Raw genomic sequence first — 20,280 nt, forward strand, 5'->3', positions numbered from 1 at the left:
AATTCCACATCAAGACTTCCCTTTTTCCCTCAAGGGAATCTATCTAGATGTTGCCCTGTTTTATTAGCTTATCTGCTAAAGGAGCAGGTGCATCATCAATTTAGTTGCTAACGTAGGGTCAGACAGCCCGATTTTAGAATGCCAGGCATACTGTGCTTTCAAACTCATCCACTGCCCTTTTTCCTTTTCAGTTAAATTTGGGTAACACAGAATCACAGAATTGTAGGGGTTGGAAGGAACCTCCAGAAATTATCTAGTCCAGCCCCCCTCAAAGTAGGCTCCCTACAGCAGGTAGGTGTCCAGGTCTGTCTTCAATATCTCCATAGGAGAGTCCACAACCTCCCTAGGCAGCCCATTCCAGTGCTCTGTCACCCTTCCTGCAAAGAAGTTCCTTTGCATATTGGTGCAGAACTTCCTATGCTCCAGTTTATACCCATTTCCCCTCGTCCCGTCCCCACAGACCACTGAAAAGAGGTTGACCATAAAAGGTTTATACCAAAAAGGTAAATCCTCCTCGTTTGCTTGCCTGGAATATAGCTTGTGTTTACAGTTCATGAAACAGAATAAACAGCATGAGGTCCCACAAGTTCGCTTTATGAAGGATTTACATGTGGTTTGGCCTCAGGTTGCCAAGGAACTCATGCTACACAATTTTCAGGAATTCATACAATTCCTATTAAAACACAGACAGTGTTTTTCACAACCTTAGTAGTTTAAAAACGATGTAGAAGTGGCATTAGTAGAGCATCTGACAACCTCAGTAGGTACACTCCTCTTGCAGGTTCCAAAGTGCAGGCTCCTTCTATACATCAGGGATTCCAATTTGAAAACTTCATCTGCTGCAGTAGCAGCATGTGGTTTCTAAATAGCTGTCCCAGTAACCTAGTTACATGCCCAAAAGCAAGCAGAAGTTTGATCCAAATGCCACTGGTAACACTGCTCTGGCATCTGGATTAAAACTACAGGACATAATGAGATTTTTTGATTGAAAGACATACGTGAAAAATCACTTGTATACCTGCCAGACATGGGCTTGGCATTCATTACTCTTCTCCTTCTCTACTTCCACAATTTCTCTGGATTCCAAAATAAAAGATCTGCTCCATGGTTGCATCTTTTCTCCAGTAGCCTTATCCAAGATTTCCCCTACCTGCACTCCCTGTGTGCCTCACACACCAGCTCACTGTTTCTCTGCAATACAGCAGGTAACCAGAAATGCTCAAGAAGTGTGTACTGATGGGAGGGGGTCCCACAGATGAAGTGGGGAAGGGAACAGAGAGGGAATGTGACCTGCCACATTCTTACCTAAGCACTATAACACCTTACCCAGCCACATGTGACCAGGCCTTAAGGCTGCAAGCATGAGGCAGCAGTGTCCTACAAGGAATCAGCCACCTCAGCCCTCTGTTCACCTGCAAGGTCCCCTTCTATATGCTGACAAAGCTGTCTGCACAACTGTACCAATAATTCCCTTACCTTGACCACCTCACTTTTCAGACAGATCAGTTTTGCACACTGGCCCACTAGATGTGGGTACTGTGCTCAGGCCTTTCAGGAAAGTGGGACTTTGAGCCCCACTGGGTCTAAAGGGAGGTATCCTTGCCTACAGCAGGGGGTTGGAATCCTCAACCAACTCAAACCATTCTATGATTCTGTGATTGATTGCAGCAGCAGGAGACGCAGAGCAGTGGGACTCTTTCCTTAGCAGGATGAGTTGTAAATTTACATGATTATTTAGGAGGCAGTTTTCAATAACTGTTCAGATGAAAGCTTGGTCCTGTGAGAGGAACAAGAATTATTTTTCCCAGCAAAAGAACAAATGGAGATTCCTACCATGACTAAAGTAACAATCATGCAATTAACTGACTTTACCAGGCAAGAAGAAAGACTTGGCCTTACCTTAAAGCTCTCTTCCTGTGGAGCAATCGTGAAGGTTTAAATCTAACTGAGTTTCCTTTGTCAAAATCTGTGAAATTAAAAAAAAGAAAGAAAAAAAAAGAAAAAAAAAAACATTACAAAGACATGCTTTAATAAATAGGGAACTTTCAGGAAACCACTTTGTAATTTCCAGCCATGGTCCTTTTCCACTGGAAAAAACTCTACAAAGGCCTTTCTTCTAGTTAAAGTGGCATAGGCTGCCATGCCCAAGGTGGTAATAAACCAAATCTTGCAAAAGTAAGTAAAGACAGTAAAACATATGGCAGTTTCATAAGGTATTGAAGCTTTTGATATTCTAATCCCAGTATTAAGTGTAGCAACTGCAGCCTGGGGGTATCATTTAAACTGCTTGACTTGGTTTCCCTGCTTAGAAAATGCACAGTAGATATGTTTTATGTTTGTAAAGCATTTTGATAATGAAAAATGCAGCAACAGCCTTTATGGCTGCAGCCAGGCAATACTCTAAAAACTGCATAATCACTGCAGAAATCAGAAATACTCAGCTGAGAGTTTGTTGTAGCAACATTATTACATCCTCTGTGACAAAAGCATTTCTGAAGGTTGACCACTGTTTGGAAACTCCTGGTTATTTTTTCTGAATAACCTTAGGACTTGTACTGCTTTCCACTCTGATAATAAACATGGTTACATGAGAGCAAAATTATATGAGATGCAGCCTTAAATTCAAGAAGTACGTATTACAAAGCCACTGGTTTCCAAACCTCTCTCTGAAACACAGCAAGCAACAGGCAATCTCCCCTCTCTCCCCACAGTTGTAACTTCCTCATTTCTGCACTCAAGAACATCACTGTAGGTCTATAAATGAGGACTGGTAGCAAGGGGGGGGGCAGTGCACCAAACATCAGCTGCCTCCATTCAGCAGTGAAAATGCTGATGCTATTAGGAGACTTTACAGAATGGACAGCCAGGAAGCAGGGCAGCCTGGTCTGTTACTGCTGCTGAAGAAAACATGAAGCTACTAAAAATGTTCTCCCAGTGAGAAAATGCCTTTAAATCTCCATTTACATTAAGTCAACTACCTCAGGACTCAAAAATCAATACACCATTTTTCACCTTATTCTTCAGACAAAAAACTTCAAAACAATTCAAAAACAGCAACAACCCTTTAAACTCTAATGCAAAGCTCAGATTTAACTACTTCAAGGAAGAGATAATCAGCCAGTGTACTTTGTTACATGTTGTTGTATTATTTAAAATAACAAATTGTTTTGCAAGCAAAAATACTCTTGTATTTTAAAATCTAGGTGTGATGATTATTATTTTTTGCAGAAAGGTTTTTAAAAAAGCTTCTTATAGCTGACAATATCAGTCTGAATTTATAAAATGCACATTTTCTCACTGGCTTTCAAAACTTTTCTCCTTCCTTTGCTCTTCCATGTCTTTCCTTCAGTCACCTTTCCAGGTCCACTGGTTTAAAAAAAAAAAAAAAAAAAAAGTTCAACACTTTATATACAAAGAGACTTAAAATGTGCAAAAGGGCATTTTTTGGCATTTGCTGCAAGTCGAGCAATTGTGCTAACAGTATCTTCAGTGTTAATAAACAACTTTTTCCTGTTTTTCTTAGCATTTGCTTTTTCTCCCCGAGCAAATGGAGAATAAAGCACAGAGATTACACAGAATCAGCTTGCCAGACCAAACAGAAACAACAGTATTAATGGTATATAACTCACTGCATTTTACACAAGAACATTAGAAAGAAGATAATACTGCATACTGTAAGAATCTCTAAAAAGGCCAGGTTTATATCACTGTGAGAACAGTATGCCACAGCTTAGCAAGCCCAGCCCAGTATCTGTTCAGTTAATCAGAACCAGGCATATCTTAAACACACAGCCATTCCAACAGGATAACCACCCATCCTATAGTTTCTGGCACTGAACAGCTGTCTGCCACAAAGTCCTCAAGCAGATCACAGGGAAATGCTCCCTTATACTGGCCAAAAATAAAGAGTAGATGTGAGAAGGGAAGAAGGCAGCTTTCATCACAGCAGTGGGAGAGGAGCTGCTCAGATGGAGCACTCACAAGCTTTTCTGACTCTTGCTCCCCATTAAACACATATAGTAATATTCATACATGCCATATTCATAGTGCCTCAAAAACCTATTAAAACTCTGCTGTAATTTGTAGGGTAAGCTCCTCTCTTTCCCCACCCAAATAAACAGAGAACTACGTGCTGTTACACAGTTCTGATATTTTATGAATTTCCTCCTGTTCAAATTAAACCCCATGTGGGAGGATTAAAGTCCAATCAAACTTACTGACTGTAATATGGAAGCTTTAAGATTAAATGCAAGCAAAGACAAAAAATTAAAAACAACTGTGCTTCAAAAGGAAATAAATAAGTCCACAAAATGAACATCAGTCTTATTTCAATGGTTAATTTAAAGAAACCCTCATAATACCTGATACAACAGAAAGAAAATCATTGCAACATCATTTTGTCGCCCCTTTCACTGAAGAATAAACATCCATATAACCCTATTAACACAATTTTAAATATTTGTATTCAAAATTGAGAATATCTTTACTGAAGTGTAAATCGAACTTGCTCACAAGTTTAACCATTTCTTCAGTCTTATCCCCCCTCAACCCCCTGGATACAAATTACCCAATAAAGCCACTGTCCCCAGTTTAACACATAGGAAATTAAAAATGCTGAATTAAAAAAAAAATCCAGATGCAACCTTGCACTGCTGTTTGCTATATTTAAAGGCCCTAAGTCGGCGGCAAGCTAATTAGGAGATCCATCTAATCGGATCTTTCAAAAGTGTCCTTTAGGAAATAATGAAACAGACGAAGTGACTAACTGCATACTGATCACTAAAGTAGCTAATGTAGCTGAAGGAGATGCAGTCAAACAATATTTAAACATACAACCATGCAAGAGATTAAAAGCACACAAACTGCATTTTCCTCTATCTACTTGGAACTCTTACCTTGCTCCTCAGAGTGTTTAACATTTCCCAAATAGCTGGAGATCCAAGGATTTCGGAACATGATTGTACAAACAAAGGATTCAGCAAAGAGAAACTACAACAGCAGCTAATTCCCAACCAGCCACAGCCCTAGGCCTGTCTGAGCAATATCATGTAGAGATTTTTTCATAGCACAGGACTGGAGCTGTCAGGCTACTGCGTCCCGGGGAGTACAGTAAATGCATAGCAATAGGCTGCAAGCTGGAGCCGCTCAAGCCAATAATCAGATTACAAACAGAAATTAGGCACATGAATGCTAAAACAGATTGGGCGATGGTGATTGGAAGATTTATAATATCACCACTTCAAAGATGCAGCCAAATCACACGTTATATTCCTGCAAAATGAAAGCAGACCGTCTAAATCCTCATATAAAAAGAAAGAATTCTGCAAAAAGAGGAATAATGCCTCTCCATCTCTGATCAGGATAAACTGCAATGCTTCCTAAAGAAAAACTGCATCCAGGCTGCCAAAAAATGGACTCTGTTAATCATATCATTATGCTAAACGTTTTGCCCAACTATTAGTTGGAACGTTTAAAACAGACAAGATTTATGGATAACATGTGAGCGAAATGACTGGTGGGGGTGGGGATTTAAGAACAGACACTGCAGCTCAAAATATTTTAATCTGAGACAGAAGGTGTAAAATTGCACAAGTACTGTCTGTCTAGCTACCATTTTTTTATTAAACAGATTTGATGGATTTTCAATCCAAGAGAGGAGTCAGAATCCTTTACAGTTCTTTGTGGAAGTCTGGAAACGTTTGTTCAAAATGGGGCAAGAGCCCTGGCTCAGCCTTCCACAGCTCTACCTGATTATCCCAGCCAACCACCCAGCACATAAATACCTGACTGAGACAGACCCACACACTGAACCCCATCCAACTGAAGGCAGAAGCTGCCTGCTGGCTTCCCTGTCCCAAACACACTTGTTAGTTACCTTCAGAAAGATTTCAGCCAGCAGCAGCAAACTCAGCACAAGGATGAGGTTGTGAAGACACTGAAAAAGTCCTAGAAACAGAAGTTCTTAACTTTGCTTACCCATTTCTATGATATCTGCTACATTAAAACCCTTATCCATGTTTGAAATTTCCACGTACCAGCAAAAATATAAGCACCAATGCTGTGAAAGAGACTCCAGAACTACAAGTGAAAAATATAATCTATGAAAAAGCTAACAGTATTAATTGGTTCAGTGTGAAACTGTTTTAGCCCCTCTAGGTCATCGAAACTACAGCTTTTCATGCTAACAGGTTCTGTCAATGTACATAAGAATACGCACTCCATATTGTCTAATGTTATTTACTGCCATTTTATTTTTAATCATGACTCATCTTGAGTAGCTTTAACAGAAGCATGACTATTGGTTGATCTTTCAACTGTATAGAGTTCTCTTCAACAAGAGTAGTCCAACGCTTAGGACACGACATTGAAGCCCTCCCAAAGTAGAATCGTAGAATCACAGAGTTACAAAGTTGGAAACGACCTACAAGATCATCTAGTCCAACCATCCTCCTACCATCATTCCTACCCACTAAGCTACTAAACCATATCTCACAGCACCTCATCCAGTAATGTATTGAGTAACATATACCTAGATCAAAATTATCTGATGGTACACACCCTGTTTTTTTCTTTGCTTCTAAACTTACTAGCTCTTGCATTTAATTCTAACCACCACATCACTATCATACAGAACAGGGACCCAAACACTGCTGTGCTCTGTGGATCAGCTGTACCAGGCCTAGAAAATATAAAAGCAAAAACGCAATCAGTCAATACCTGTTGAAAACTTGCCATTAACCTGAAAATCTGCTTTCTGGACCAGACATATGTGCTGATGTGCTCAAAACACAAAGGAGACAGTGAGTATGGAGGTAACACAAACTGCTAATAACGCCTACTTTGGATGTTATAGACTGAACCCTGCTTCCATGAATACTACTAGTATGAATACTTCTTGTTTGACCTCATGAAATGAATGTATTACCTTCTACCTGTAGCATTTTTAAGCACCTGTAACTCATTTAGTACACAGTAAGGGATTTTTTTTTTTTTTTCCATAAAACACAAATAAGTAATTATAATTGGATAAGTCTTGTGGCCATGGTCTCTAGAAGTGTTGGAGAAGAAGTTCACAGCTCAGCCTTGGTGATCCACTGGTATAACTACAATGATAGTAAACATTTCCTTCTAACTTTTGTGTATGCTTTTCTGAAGGTACCAGAGCAGTTTCTGGCTATTGAAGGAGACTATCTCCGCTCAAACATCACCCCCATGCAGCTGCTGCCCCATAAGCAGAAAAGATGGGTACATGGTTGGATTTGCAGAGGGAAGGACAAGCTTCCACATCTCACCGCTGTGGGATCACATCTCCAGCATTTTGTCCCAGCATCCTTCTGAACAAGGTGCTCACTAGTGAACAAGGTAAAGCTCACTGAAGTATGGAAAGATGGGAAATCTCCTTATACCGTGCACAGTCTGCAACCATAGGGTCACATCAGCTTCCCCTCGAGACAAAGGCTGTGTTCTAATGCTGCTACCAATGGTCAGGTCTTAAAGTCACGAGGTGCTGGAGCCCTAAGATATTATACCAAGGCTATGCACTTGACACAGGTCAGTGGAAGCATACAACTGTTTGCTCACTCCTCCATCAAAAGGGGCTGTCTCAAAAAGTCTCTTGTTGGAAGAGAGATCTCTGTGCTGACCCTGAATCAGCTTTATGAGTAGAGAAGACACCTTGGTAAAAACAGCAATTCAGCAGGGTCAAGCAGTTGCATGAAGGAAGTCTCAGATTTAGGTTTTTGCTACCTGTTTGGAAACAGTAGTTTTGAGAAGTCATGTTTCCCAGAAGAAAAGAAATCCATCTCCAAGTACTTGAGGAAGGAAGGATGAAGAATCTTCTCTCCTTTAAAAGCAATTCAGTCTTCAAAACCCAGAAATATGGTCAGCCAAACTACATTATCAAGGCTGTTGCATATCAGTAGTAATGTTCTTGTCCTCCCCTGCCATCATTAATTCCTGAGCTTTTGTAGCCTCCAACATAAGCAAACAGAAAGAAAACAACAGTTCAACTGTTGGAAAGGGGGGCAAACCCAGCTGGAAGTGAAGTTTGCAGTCATCTAGGCAAAGAGCTGGAGGTTAACACGCATACATTTCCAGTCTGAGACTGCTCAAGAAAGACCAGCTGGAAGCTAAATGCTGTTCCGAAGCTTCCCACAGGAAGAGAAGGAAAATATCTTCCTTTTGTCTGGCAAAACTAATCATTGTAATCAAAGTTGGAGTTTAAACAGCTTGCAAAGCTGTTCCCAACTTACAGAGCTGCCAGCCCCAAAGCACTGGAGAGTTATGAATCAGGTCCCACTAAGATCAAGCCTTTTTATTTCTAAATTTTGATCACGTAGGAATTTATATTTAGATGTGTTTCTCTGCGATAAGAAGAACCAGATACTTTGTTGTGACTTGCAGTTATGATAAAAACAAAAATCAAAGAAGCCCATGACAGCTGTTTGAAGAAAGTCTAAAAATAATTAAAAAAAGAAAAAAAATCAAGAATGCCAAAGGGAAAAAAACAAAAACAAAAACAAACCACCGCAGTGATTGCAAGGAAACTTTCAGCAAATATGCTAGTTAGGTAAACATGAGACCAAGTAGCATGGAAAACTGAGATGATCTGTATAAACAAGATGATGAAATAGTATTTACATCTACACTTCATGGGGTGAGGTCTAAAGGAGTTCATGAATTTTATTCCACTGTTCCGCTCCTGAACAGGGGGTGAGTGCACTTGGAATAGCAAGTCCAAGCAAGCAGTGCTCAGATCTCAGAGGTGGTGGATGATCTCAGGAACAAAGGTTAGAAGAGAGGGCTAAACCAGACCATTCTTTTTCCATCTGACCCTTCCCAGCCTCCAGGCCATGCACACACCCAAGCATACCATAATGGTTTTCAGCCTGCAGGTATGTATTTGTAAAGGTAAGTGCAAGGGCACAAAGAAAACCTCCCTTTTCTTATCTTTCTTCTCCTTCACTCTCCAGCAAGTTCTGCCAAGGTTTTCAAGAAATAATTTAACCAAGACTCATCAAAAATCTAACAGAAGATTACTTACAGGATTACTTACACTGTATAATCACTTAACAAGAAGTTATGTTCAAGCATCCTTGCTTGCAAATACAGCGTATCAAGGATTGGCAGGCCCAGTGGGTTTGGTCATCTCCACTAAAAGCCCCTATACACAGACAAGTGAAATTCTTACTTCCTAAATGAAGTCATTCATAAGGACTTAAACTAGGATGAAGTTTCCTCACATCATGGTGCCATCCCTTCAGCAGGAATCAAGTTTAATCCTTTTCACTTTTTTTTTTTTTTTTTTTTTTTTTTTTTTCCACTTCCACAGTGCAATAGTTTTCAAGTAATGATTCTCTCAAGATGATGTCTCCTGTTTGGCTACTGACTGCATTTTGTACAAGTCCAAATAAATGTAGCATCACATCACCTGTGTGACAATTTAAAGCAGGTACCACACCAAGATCAGAAAAGCTGATTAGTAAGGGTCATAAAAAGAACTAAGCTTTTTTAGCATAGCATAGGAAGGCAATAGATGTATTAAAAAATATGGATCATTTTTTGGTACTGAATATTTAGTAACATTCTGGATAATTCTATTTTCTATGTGTACACTAAGAAAACCTTTCAGAACTATTACTATTTCAGATTTAACAAAATCTCAGTCAAACCATTAATTTTAGCAGTTAATTACTCCTAAAAGGAGACTCTGGTACCTTTCAATCTGCAACATTTTTTCTTATTCTGAAATGCAAAGGTAATTCCTACTGACATTCCCCCAACTTGGATCACTGTTCATTAAACGCCATGTCAAGACTACAGCATATATAAACATATGTAGGAACTGTTGAGTCATGGCCTGAACCACTAACTGATCACTTGTGGAAAGGACCTGGTCAAGTCTGGGAGCACAGGTGAAGGCAATTCACCTGTGTGACTGGAAGGGGTGGAGACTGGCTCCACCTCTCTTAGACCCCACTTAAGGGCTGACTTCCACAGGGTAAGGGTCTCTTTCTGGAGGTTTCTCCCTGGTAGAGCTTTCCCCTGCAAACCTGGAATATATTCTGATATAGGTAAGCAATCTTTTTCCCTTCTCTTATAGCACCTTTCTATCGTGCCAATCCTTCCATTATACTGATCTGCCCAATTGCTACATAACACCTTCAAGGTTTTCCTCTTTAGCAGTAGGCTCAGCCTAGACTAGCTGCTGGGAGGATGCTGAAAAACCATACAATCCTCTCACTTGTCAAATCAGACACACCAGTGAGGCATATCCAGATTGAATCAGACCTGGTATCTGTGAGCCCAAAGATATAAAAGAACTCATCAAGTACATACCATGAGGGATGGACTGAGTAAACTGCTGGAAATAAGGGATGAAGGAGGAACTCCTGTCCTGAACAGGATGTGCAGTTTCTGTGCCCAAGGACTTTGAGGAAGAAGAGTTTTTGCCTAGCAAAATAATAGCTAAGCACTTTGTACCAGAGCCTGATGTAAAGCAGCTGCAGTTCAGACTGTAGAGGCATGCGTGTCAGTCTCTGCAACCACCCTAGATCAACATCATACCATAGGCACCAGTCTCTTGTTTACCAGTGTGGTCAGTAACAGCTTTGCTGTTGCAGTGACCAAAGGTTTAAAAAAAAAAAAAAAGAGGGACTGTTTGCAGGTCTCCTACTCTCCTAGCAAGTTGTTTAGGACAGGTTTCCCTATCTTGTGTCACCTCCAGTCCCTTCCATTTCCAGGAAGCTTCACCAGATTGCAACGGACCTGTCTCCTTATCTGCAGACCCAAGGCCCAAAGACCTGGGCAGTAAAGTGATATTAAAAGCACAGCCACGCTACCAAGATTCCTCCTGGCTGCTCCATCTGCTCAAATTTAAAGCCCAAAAAGGGAGCAGAGAGGCATGCATACCACAAGAAAGAATTTATAACGAAGTTCTTTGGCTCTTCTCGATAGTCATCTAAGGAAGGCATTGATTTTGTTTACCACAGTGATGTGACATTTTGCAGGCCACTTCATAGCCCTGCATACTTACCTTGAAATATAACTCATTTTTAAGCCTTGTCTTGCACACAAGGAATCTAGATCTAGTTCCCATCCTGTTTATAGCACGTTGTAATGCTTCCCCAGAAAATTAAATATTCAGTAAAACAAAAACAAAAAAAACCCATATGCTCTATTCTAGTGCTGATGGTCAAGGTGACACAGCTCAAATAGAAACTCTGCCACTGAAAATAATGTCACTCTGAATAAGCACATACATGAGGCTTAATCTGCATCTAGCATTGCTGAGCACAAATTCATGAAGAAAGGAAATCTGTTCAGCACAGCAATACCACAGTTCTAGAGCAACTTGCTCTGGAGAGCAGCCTTCAATTCAAAGCAGCCAAGACCTTTTCTCTCTATTGCCCTCATGTGCTCCCAAGCTCCTACAAAGAGCCCAGGTGTGCACAGCACTCAGTGGGGTGCTGATCTCTAATAGCAGGCAATCAGCATACAACCTGAAGAGCTTTACCAGTGCTGCACAGCACCTGGCTGTACTGAATTTGTCTTAGTCTAGGGGGATTTCACTGAAGAAATAACACAGACTTTTTTGTTTTTTAAAGCCTTCATCCACAATAAAAGTCAGCTTGTATGAGGGGAATATGATGAAACCTAGTTGAACCCTGGTCTGTACACAGGCAACAGGTGCCAGCACTCCCACTCCCCTGGGAACAGGACCATTGCGTTAGGCAATAAAACACAGCCCTCCAATAAAGGGCATAAACTGCATAAGAGGAGAGCAGAAACAGTCCTGAAGTCACAAAAACAAAACGCCTCTCTTAGTTCAGGTGCGTGCCTAAAATCAGACAGCATGACAAAGAATTTGAAAGGCATTTGATATGTGGGATAACAACATGAATCGTAGGGTATAACCGAGCCTGTGAGAAATACTTCAGGAAAGAGAGCTGCTACTGCAAGCGTTTACACAGGAGGCTTTTCTGAGCCATCTCTAGCATGATGCAGCTCCTCCAGGCGCAGCACATGGCAGTACTGGGCCATGTCTCCCAGGGCCTGGGCTGGATCTGTTCCGGGCTGCACGCTCCTTGCTGCCCTGCAGCAAATCCTGTCCCCAGACACCACTGCTGCAGCCTAATAAGGCCAGGCTGAGCTCCCTGCTGCCTTGTGACCGCCAAGTGCTTACCTTGTGGCTGCCCACCCACCCCAGGCTTTCACAACACAGGGCAGGAGCGCAGCAACCACAGCCTGGGGTGAGCCATGAGCAGCACAAGCCAGTAGCTGGCTGTGGGGTGGCATTCTGCACAGCACCATTTAGGATCAGTAGCTGCAGAAATAATGGGGTTTCTCACTACATGAATTGCTCAAAAGTAGGCCAGCAGCACGAGTGCAGCCAGCCACCAGGCAGGTACTTGTCAAGCACAAAATCCAAATGAAGAAGATAAAAGCAAAGCACAGACACTTGCTTGAACACTACCACTGAATTATTTAATGCTGTTGATCAGTTATGGTGAGATTTGCTGCAATTCAGACAGATGGCTTCAAAAGTAATGATCTGCTCTCCCCAAAATAACTAACTAGCAAAAAATCTGCTTCTGCTGCTTGGTGCCTCTCTTGTAACACTGGCTAGCTCCTCCCTCACACCTCTCCCAAGGTAATTTCAAGAGGCTAGATTTGGAGAGCTCTCCTCTTTCACAGAGCAGAGGCTGTGCAGGAAGCACACAGCCTGCCTGAGGCTGGGCCAGGCCACAGAGCACAGGTCGCTTCCACCTGCTGCTGCAGCCTCCACTGTCAGCAGGCAGCACTTCAGTGCAGACACAGCTCCACGCCCTGTCTGGCACTGAGCAGTAAAATAGAGAAGCAATTCAAGTGCTGCTTGTACCCTGATATTTCTAAAATTGACATCCAATCTTCTAAGTGCTCTGCTGCTTTGAATGAAGCATCACTGATGAGCATGCTGCCGAGGCCACAGTCTGGCCATCCCATCAGTACACATCTGCAGATGTAGGAGGCACTGTAGGGGGATGCTGCAAGAAACAGAGGATGCTGCCTGCTGCCCTGGGAAATTTAGTCCTTGAAATTTGGAACTCAGTCTCACAGCTGTGAAGGACTGAAGAAACACTGCCCTGCAAGGGCTCAATGCCTACCAAACACTAGATGTATGTAAGAATGCATTTAAGGACCATGCTTCTCAAAGCTAGAAAGACCTCCAATACAGTGATTAAAACTGAGCCATGATTATCACCCCAGAGAAAGAAATCAAATTGTTACAGGTATTCCCAGTTCCCACAGCAACCCCCAGGTTCATACTGTTAGATTGAAAGTGAGAGCATATTTGGCAGCTTGCTCTTTCAATAGTGTGCATTAAGCAGTACAGCTGTGAATCATGCTGGCAGTATGTAAGCTCAGCCATTATCATCTCAGGTTGAAGCCGTGCCCAGATGCACTCACAGACCCTGGCTCAGAACTGCTGATTTTCTGCTAAAATACGTCTCACTAATCCAAAGAAATGGGGCACATTCAAAAAAGGGTCAGAAATGATTACACGCCAGTAGTCCTAAAAATAAACTAACTTACTTTGTGTCCAATTTGCTTAGATCAGCAGCACAGTATGTTCTCATTACTATTTAATACTAATAACAAAAGCTGTACAAAAGTAAATAACAGGGCATGAGACGGATTGGTGCATGTGTGCATTCAACAGATCTGTCAACAAAGTCTTACAAAGAATAGCACTGGCCTATGGAAGTCAGGCACAGCTAACACAGACAAAACCTACCAGGCTTGCTCTACTTCCTGACAGAAATGGGTTTCAAGACTTCAAGATTTTTCTAGTCTTTCAGAATACACACCCCAAGTACCAGAGGGAACTCTTTCTTTTTGATTAAAAAGGAGAATCTCCATCAATTCAAACACATCCAGAAAGCCACTATGGCACTCTCACAGGTGATTATTTGGCACCTGTTAATTTAGGGCCATTTGTGCAGCTGCACACCAGAAGATGCTTTCAAAAGGCTTTTATGCTTTTGCAGTTTTAGTTTCAAACCGAGGTAAAGTAATAGCTGACATTTTCCCCTTCTAACACTCCCACTGTCCATTTTTGCTTACAGACATTAAGAATTTCAAAAAAATCACACTTTAGATAGAAATTTGGGGGACTGGTTGGAAATATGGGGGTATTTCTCCATTGTGAGTAAGACAGGAAGGAAGGGAAAAAGTGCAGTTAACATTTTTGTGTCTGTATGCTGATTATCTTAAATGCAAAAGGACACCTGCTGGGCACTGAAGTCACCCCCACCAGGAAGCATGGCTTTTTCATTGGTCAGGACAAAGCATAGCTTTTGTACTAGCTAAGTAACTGGTGTAGAGCTAGGAGTGAGAACTCTATCCTCTTCAGGAATAAAGTTGGAAGCCAATTTCAGCAAAATCTATGCATATCAAAGGTTACACTTAAAGACCGTTGTAATGAATGACTCACGCAAGTCCGCTGCTTTAAATCAAGGGTGAATAGGTGTGGTAGTTTTTTTCTCCACACTCCCCCACCAATCCAGGCCACTTCCCCCAGTGATCCTACAAGAGTCAACTCCCACTCAAGTCCACCTGAGAGGAAATACATCTGCCATGTAACCAACATCTAAGTGTTGCAGGCACATTTTGGACTGAAGACAAATGGGGAGGTTCTTCCCTTGATTTAAAGATGCTCCAAAATTAAATACAGAATATCACTGCTTTGTTCAAATGAAACGTAGTAAGCAGAGAAAACAGAGATCCTACAGATGAAAGGATGAGGCCAGATACATGGGAAGTTGAGAGGTTCATTATGACTCCTCAGGGCATCTTGAGAACAAAAAGTGGACATCTCTAAGACTGCTCTGCTGCTCCACAGCTCATCTGACACAGAGGAGCTCAGCTGCCCCAGACTGCATCAGTCTTCCTGAGATTAAAAACTGCCATTCCCAGACATAGTCCCCTTTTACTTCGCTAGTTCTCACCCTTGCCTGTCCCTCTCTTCTGATTTTTATTCTTGCTGCTTTCTTTATAGCTTTACCCTCCTCCTGCACCCCCTTCCCATTGGTAACCCAGCCACATGTGTTTTCATTAGCACCTTACATTTTATTTCTACTTCCCCCCTGTCTCTTCTCCGGCTCCTACTGCAGAGTCCCCCACCACACCCAGTCCCACCTTCATTGCTCTCTTCACCTCTGCTCCAAACCAGGCCACCTTCTCAAGCAGGGTTTTGCTTTCCTTCTCTAGGTCTAGTCCAGTAGACTCAATTCTTACCCTCCCCTTCATTAGGTGAGATCTGCACATGGGAAACTGAAAGTATGATGAGCAACAGCATTTGAGAGAGCCAAACCAACTACAGCTTCAGCAGCAAGCTGCAGAGCATGCCAACAACTGCAGGTCATAGTGTGAGCATGCAGATAATCTTAGACACTTGTTTTTTGCAGGTAAATTCCCTTCATCAGTCAACTTGTTTGTCCCATGAATAGCACCAAAGGAATGCTGTGCTGATGGAAGAGAGGCACTAAGCATGTGTAATGGAAAAAGACACATCTCTTAGAGGAGAGAGAAGAGCCAGCTTGAATAAATTAGAGTTGGAAAGAATGAAGGACTCTCTGGATGTCTTGATGGCCACCAGTTATTACAGTAATACAGTAACAACTAGTTATAGAAAGAATTCTGTATTGCTAAGTCTGGACTAGGTCTTTGCAAAGGCAGACCTTATAGCCACAGTTTTGAAAATATACCTTTAGCATTACTTGTCCCGAAGAGAGGAAGAACACTCAGAAGCAGCAGAACATTATCAGGTAAATCACAAACACAGCACAGTGCTTCCTAGCCCACAGGGCACAGTGGGACACAGCCCTGTGCCAGGTGATGCTGCAAACCCACACTCACCAAGGCACATCACGTGTGGCTTCAGTCTGCTGCTGAACAAAGTGTTTCACCAGCTCAGGCAAGGCAGCAGCAAGGTGCAGCTACCATGGGCAAGAGCTCTGCACGAGCTGTAAAACCCAGTAGGGAAACAGCGCATGTGCTGCAGCAAGACTTCCCACTCACAACATCTGTCCCAAATCCAAGTCCTGGCAGTCCTGGGGAACAATCAGAATTGTAGGATCACTAAGGTTGGAAAAGAGCTCTAAGATCATCCATTCCAACCATCCACCCATCATCAATATTTCCCACTAAACCACGTCCCTCAGTACAACATGTAAACGTTTCTTGAACACCTCCAGGGTCGGTGACTCCACCACCTCCCTGGGCAGCCTGTTCCAGCTCCCAGCCACTCTCTTGGAGAAGTATTTCCTAATATCCAGCATGAATCTTCCCTGGCACAACTTGAGGCCATTACCTCTAGTCCTATCGCTAGTTAGATGGGAGAAGAGGCCTACCCCCACCTCACCACAGCCTCCTTTCAGGAAGTTGTAGAGAGAATAAGGTCTCCCCTGAGTCTCCTCCAGACTGAACAATCCCAGCTCCCTCAGCTGCTCCCCATAAGCCTTATGCTCCAGATCCCTCACAGCTTCATTGTCCTTCTCTGGACACGCTCCAAGGCCTTGATGTCTTTCTTGCAGTGAGGAGCCCAAAACTGAACGCAGTACTCGAGGTTCAGCCTCACCAGGGTTGAGTACAGAGGGACGATCACTTCCCTGCCCCTGCAGGCAGTGCTATTTCTGATACAGTGAGAGGTAGCAACCTGTGGGGAATATTAGGGTACATCAACCCTGAGCTAACTGTAGCCCCAATTCCTGATCCAACCACTGCAGCGTAGCCTTATGCCAACTTCAACACTTTTAACAGAACGTGCGTGGGGCAGTCACACGAGAAATTCACAGAAACTCACCTTGTTTATTGGTGGTGCCCTGCTCACAAGGCCTGCTGCACAAGGTTATCTTAATGCATGAGAACAGCCCTCCTTGCTACAAGAGGGAGCTGCCGGGAGCCATTTGGAAACTCTATTTCAGCACCAGCAGTACTGGCACATTTACTACTGAAATAATATATCAGTACTCCACACAAAGGACCTGGAGACCCAAACAAGATATTTGTTTTCTTCAATGTCTTTCTATGCCTGGCCTGATTCTTACATTTGCTAATGGAAAAACTGAATAAGAGAAAGCAGCAGAAAAGTTAGAGAGCCCAGCAGTTTCTCCAAATAAATAATTTAAGAATCCGTATCATCCTTCACTTCAGCAGATGCATCTTGCTTGGACTTAGTTCTCAAATAGTCAAGTACACAGAAGAAAAGCTCAGTTGAGGCTGCAATTCAAGACATTGACACTATCTTTTAAGTCTATTGCTTGCCAATGGCTTCAAGTCAAACTACAGTAGTACTTTAAACTCCTACGGAAAGTATGTCCGCATTAAAACTCAATACAAGAAACTTAAACATCCTGACAGCATGTGGCCATGCATGAGATCACTGTGAAAAGCTGCAGCATTTTCTTCAGCTCTTTATATTTTTGTTTCCTGGGAAGTCTGAAACCATAATCAGCAGCTTATACCCAAAGTCTATATTTCAGACAGTACAGACTGGAGAAAGTCCAGCAGTTGCATTAGCTCACAATATTCAGGAAAGTAACACAACCCTATCCAAGAAGATCCAGAGAACTAGAATGCTATTTGATGTAGGCTGAACAAAGCTAGACAGCTGCTCTTAGAGAGGACACTATATAGGGATTTCACTTGGAAAGCATAATTTCATTTTTATAGTCAAATTCACACTTCTATCCCAAGAGAGAGGAAAAAAACATAATATTAAAGACTTTGGCATATGCAAGTTCTCAAGTTCTCAGCTAGTACTATTTTTTGGAGCTTTTTTGATTGTCAAGAACTATCTTTATTTCTTGCAAGTCATTATGAGGAACAGTATGAGAGCATTCACAGTTTCTGATATTTCAAGGTAGGGCTTTGTTTCAGCTATAGACTGTAAGAAAATGTTCTGCTAGAACAAACACAAAACTCGTGATGGGAAATGTCTTATTAACCCATTCTGTCTTCTCATCCTGTAATCGGGAAGCAAAGAGAAACAGAAGGCAGACAGCTTGGTAAGTAAAACTGAAAAATGACTTCCAAACATAGAAAAGCAGGGAAGAGAAAGGAGGAGACTGAAGGATGCTGAGGTGAATCAGCACCAGGAACACTAGAAATCTCCACTGGTGTACACCACTGCCTGTTTTATGTAAAAAGTCGAGCAGCTGTTTCTTTGTGTCAGTGATACATTGGCAGACACTGAACTTTTTGTTCCAAAGGGTGAAAGTGTGTCACCTGAGGGCGTTCCAGGTTCACTACTTTGTGGCAAGTACCTTAAAAGGAACATCCAGTAACTTGCATTGTTAAATGATGTAAACAATTTAACTTCTCCCCTCAAAAATAAAACTTACATTTTGTTTCTCTTTCCATACCTGAACTACTATTGTTCGCAGATTATTACTACTGTTATGATTATTATTATTATTTTTGCCTTAATATCCTATACTGCAAAAAAAATAAGCTAGTATCGACTCCATACAGGGTACGTGTATTTTCAAGTTTAAAGCCTGCAGCAGGACTTTGGCTGCCTTTCAGTTATCCTTACTAAGAGGCAGGGTTTAGAAAATACGATAATGAGAAAGAGAGCTCAGGACCCCTTTTGGGTTCCATTATGTAAGAACAATAGATAGATATATCCATCACCATCTACTGGTGCAACAAATATAGATTATCCCGAGTTGGAAGGGACTCACAAGGATCATCGAGTCCAACTCCTGGCTGGAATTGATATCTAAACTGCTCCTATTTTTAATTCCTCTTATTCTGACTTAACAGAGCATGTTGGTTACCTCTGTCATAAATAAAAGCCACCTGTATGATGCACAGCCAATCTACAAACAAAGCCCTTATCTTTCTTAGAACTGAGCCATTGCATTCTATTAAGCTTCAGTTAGATTATAGTTTTTCCTGTGACTTCTTCCACATCAAAAGCTTTCTGAATGTGCATTGCTGCTACTCTGTTTTGGTCAAATATTAAAATGATATATTATTTGAAACTTTTAATATTAACTTGCTTGTGAACTTGTGGCACAGAGGCCACACTCAGTCAATCTCTATCTCATGCCTGAAGACCAGCTGTGGGGTGACTCTATGTCCACCTTAGGTTTTCAGGACATCTCCTGAGATCCATAAGATAGGTTACAAAAGCAGGCAGCAGTAATGGTGGAAGGGCTTTACTAATAGACATTAGTATTGAAAAAATTGAGAGCAGAACACAAAACCCTGCCTCCAGTTCCATCCACGTGACACATATGGAACCAAAGTGCCATGTGAAAGGGACGTTTTAACATACTTCTATCTTTCATGGTTTCTGAAGAACTGCCTTCAAAGAAGCTCAGACACAGATAAGCTGTACCTAAAACACTGATGACCATGGAGGATGGTGCAGTCGCTCCTTCAATATATCCTACTTGCTGCTGACCTGTTACCAACAAGATTCCATTTTTCCCTGTTGGGTCAGCAGCTTGGAAGCTGCTGGCTAGTAACTCATAAAGACAAATGCTAGCACAACAACACCCCCTTTCCTGGCACACAATTTATCCAAATTAGCTTTTCTGACCTCCTCCACTTAGCCAGAGCTCAGGTTGAGGGCTGTGGTTGGCTCTGCAGCCCTGGCAGGCACAGCTGAGCACAAGCCCAGCCCTCCTGGCACACAGCCCTGGGTGCAGGCTGGGGAGCAGGCTGCTTCCAGACCCCTCGCCACACCAGTGGCCTCTGCCATTTTGAATACTGTAACTGATATGCAAAGTCAGTTTTCATGAGAACGCCAGATATCTTAACTTTAAAATCAACAGTTATAACAACTTAATTTAGAGGCCACTTGTACAGACAGCCTATTAAAAGGAACCAGAAAGTCAGACAAGCAAGTCAGAAGGTACTGACCTCTCCTGTAACTTCTTTAATCTGACATTCCTTTAACTATACATTAATCAATTTCAGGTACAGCACTTAAGAAAAAAAATAGTGAAAAGCTTCAAAAAAGAGCAGTGAGAGCTTTGCTCTGGTCTCCTCTGCAGCGTGCAGCCCAATACACATTGACAGTGCATCATCGCATGTGTACTGAAACCACCACCTTGATAAAACAGCCTAATTCAAAGCCTAAAAAAGCCAATTGCCAACTCTGCTAGCAGCACAAGTAAAGCATCTGTCACTGCAAAGCCTTGAAACTGTTTCTTAATGTTTCAATTCTGGATTTTGTTCCTGCTAAAAAAAAAAAAAAAAAAAAAAAAAAAAAGAAGAAGAAGA

The 20,280-nt window shown here is 42.0% G+C and overlaps 1 protein-coding gene across 19 annotated transcripts in view; it reads right to left on the minus strand.

The window, feature by feature from the left end:
• SVIL (supervillin) overlaps positions 1-20,280 on the minus strand; it is a 133,317-nt gene that overhangs the window by 66,808 nt on the left and 46,229 nt on the right. For all 19 annotated transcript variants that reach the window (XM_048950431.1, XM_048950430.1, XM_048950434.1 and 16 more), the window contains one exon: positions 1,900-1,966. Coding sequence is in view for 14 of the 19 variants with exons in the window: in XM_048950422.1 (XP_048806379.1) it covers positions 1,900-1,966 (67 nt within the window). In the remaining 5 variants the exon portion in view is untranslated. The remainder of the gene's footprint in view (positions 1-1,899; positions 1,967-20,280) is intronic.

This window comes from Lagopus muta, chromosome 7 (assembly GCF_023343835.1).
Source record: "Lagopus muta isolate bLagMut1 chromosome 7, bLagMut1 primary, whole genome shotgun sequence".
NCBI lineage: Eukaryota > Metazoa > Chordata > Aves > Galliformes > Phasianidae > Lagopus > Lagopus muta.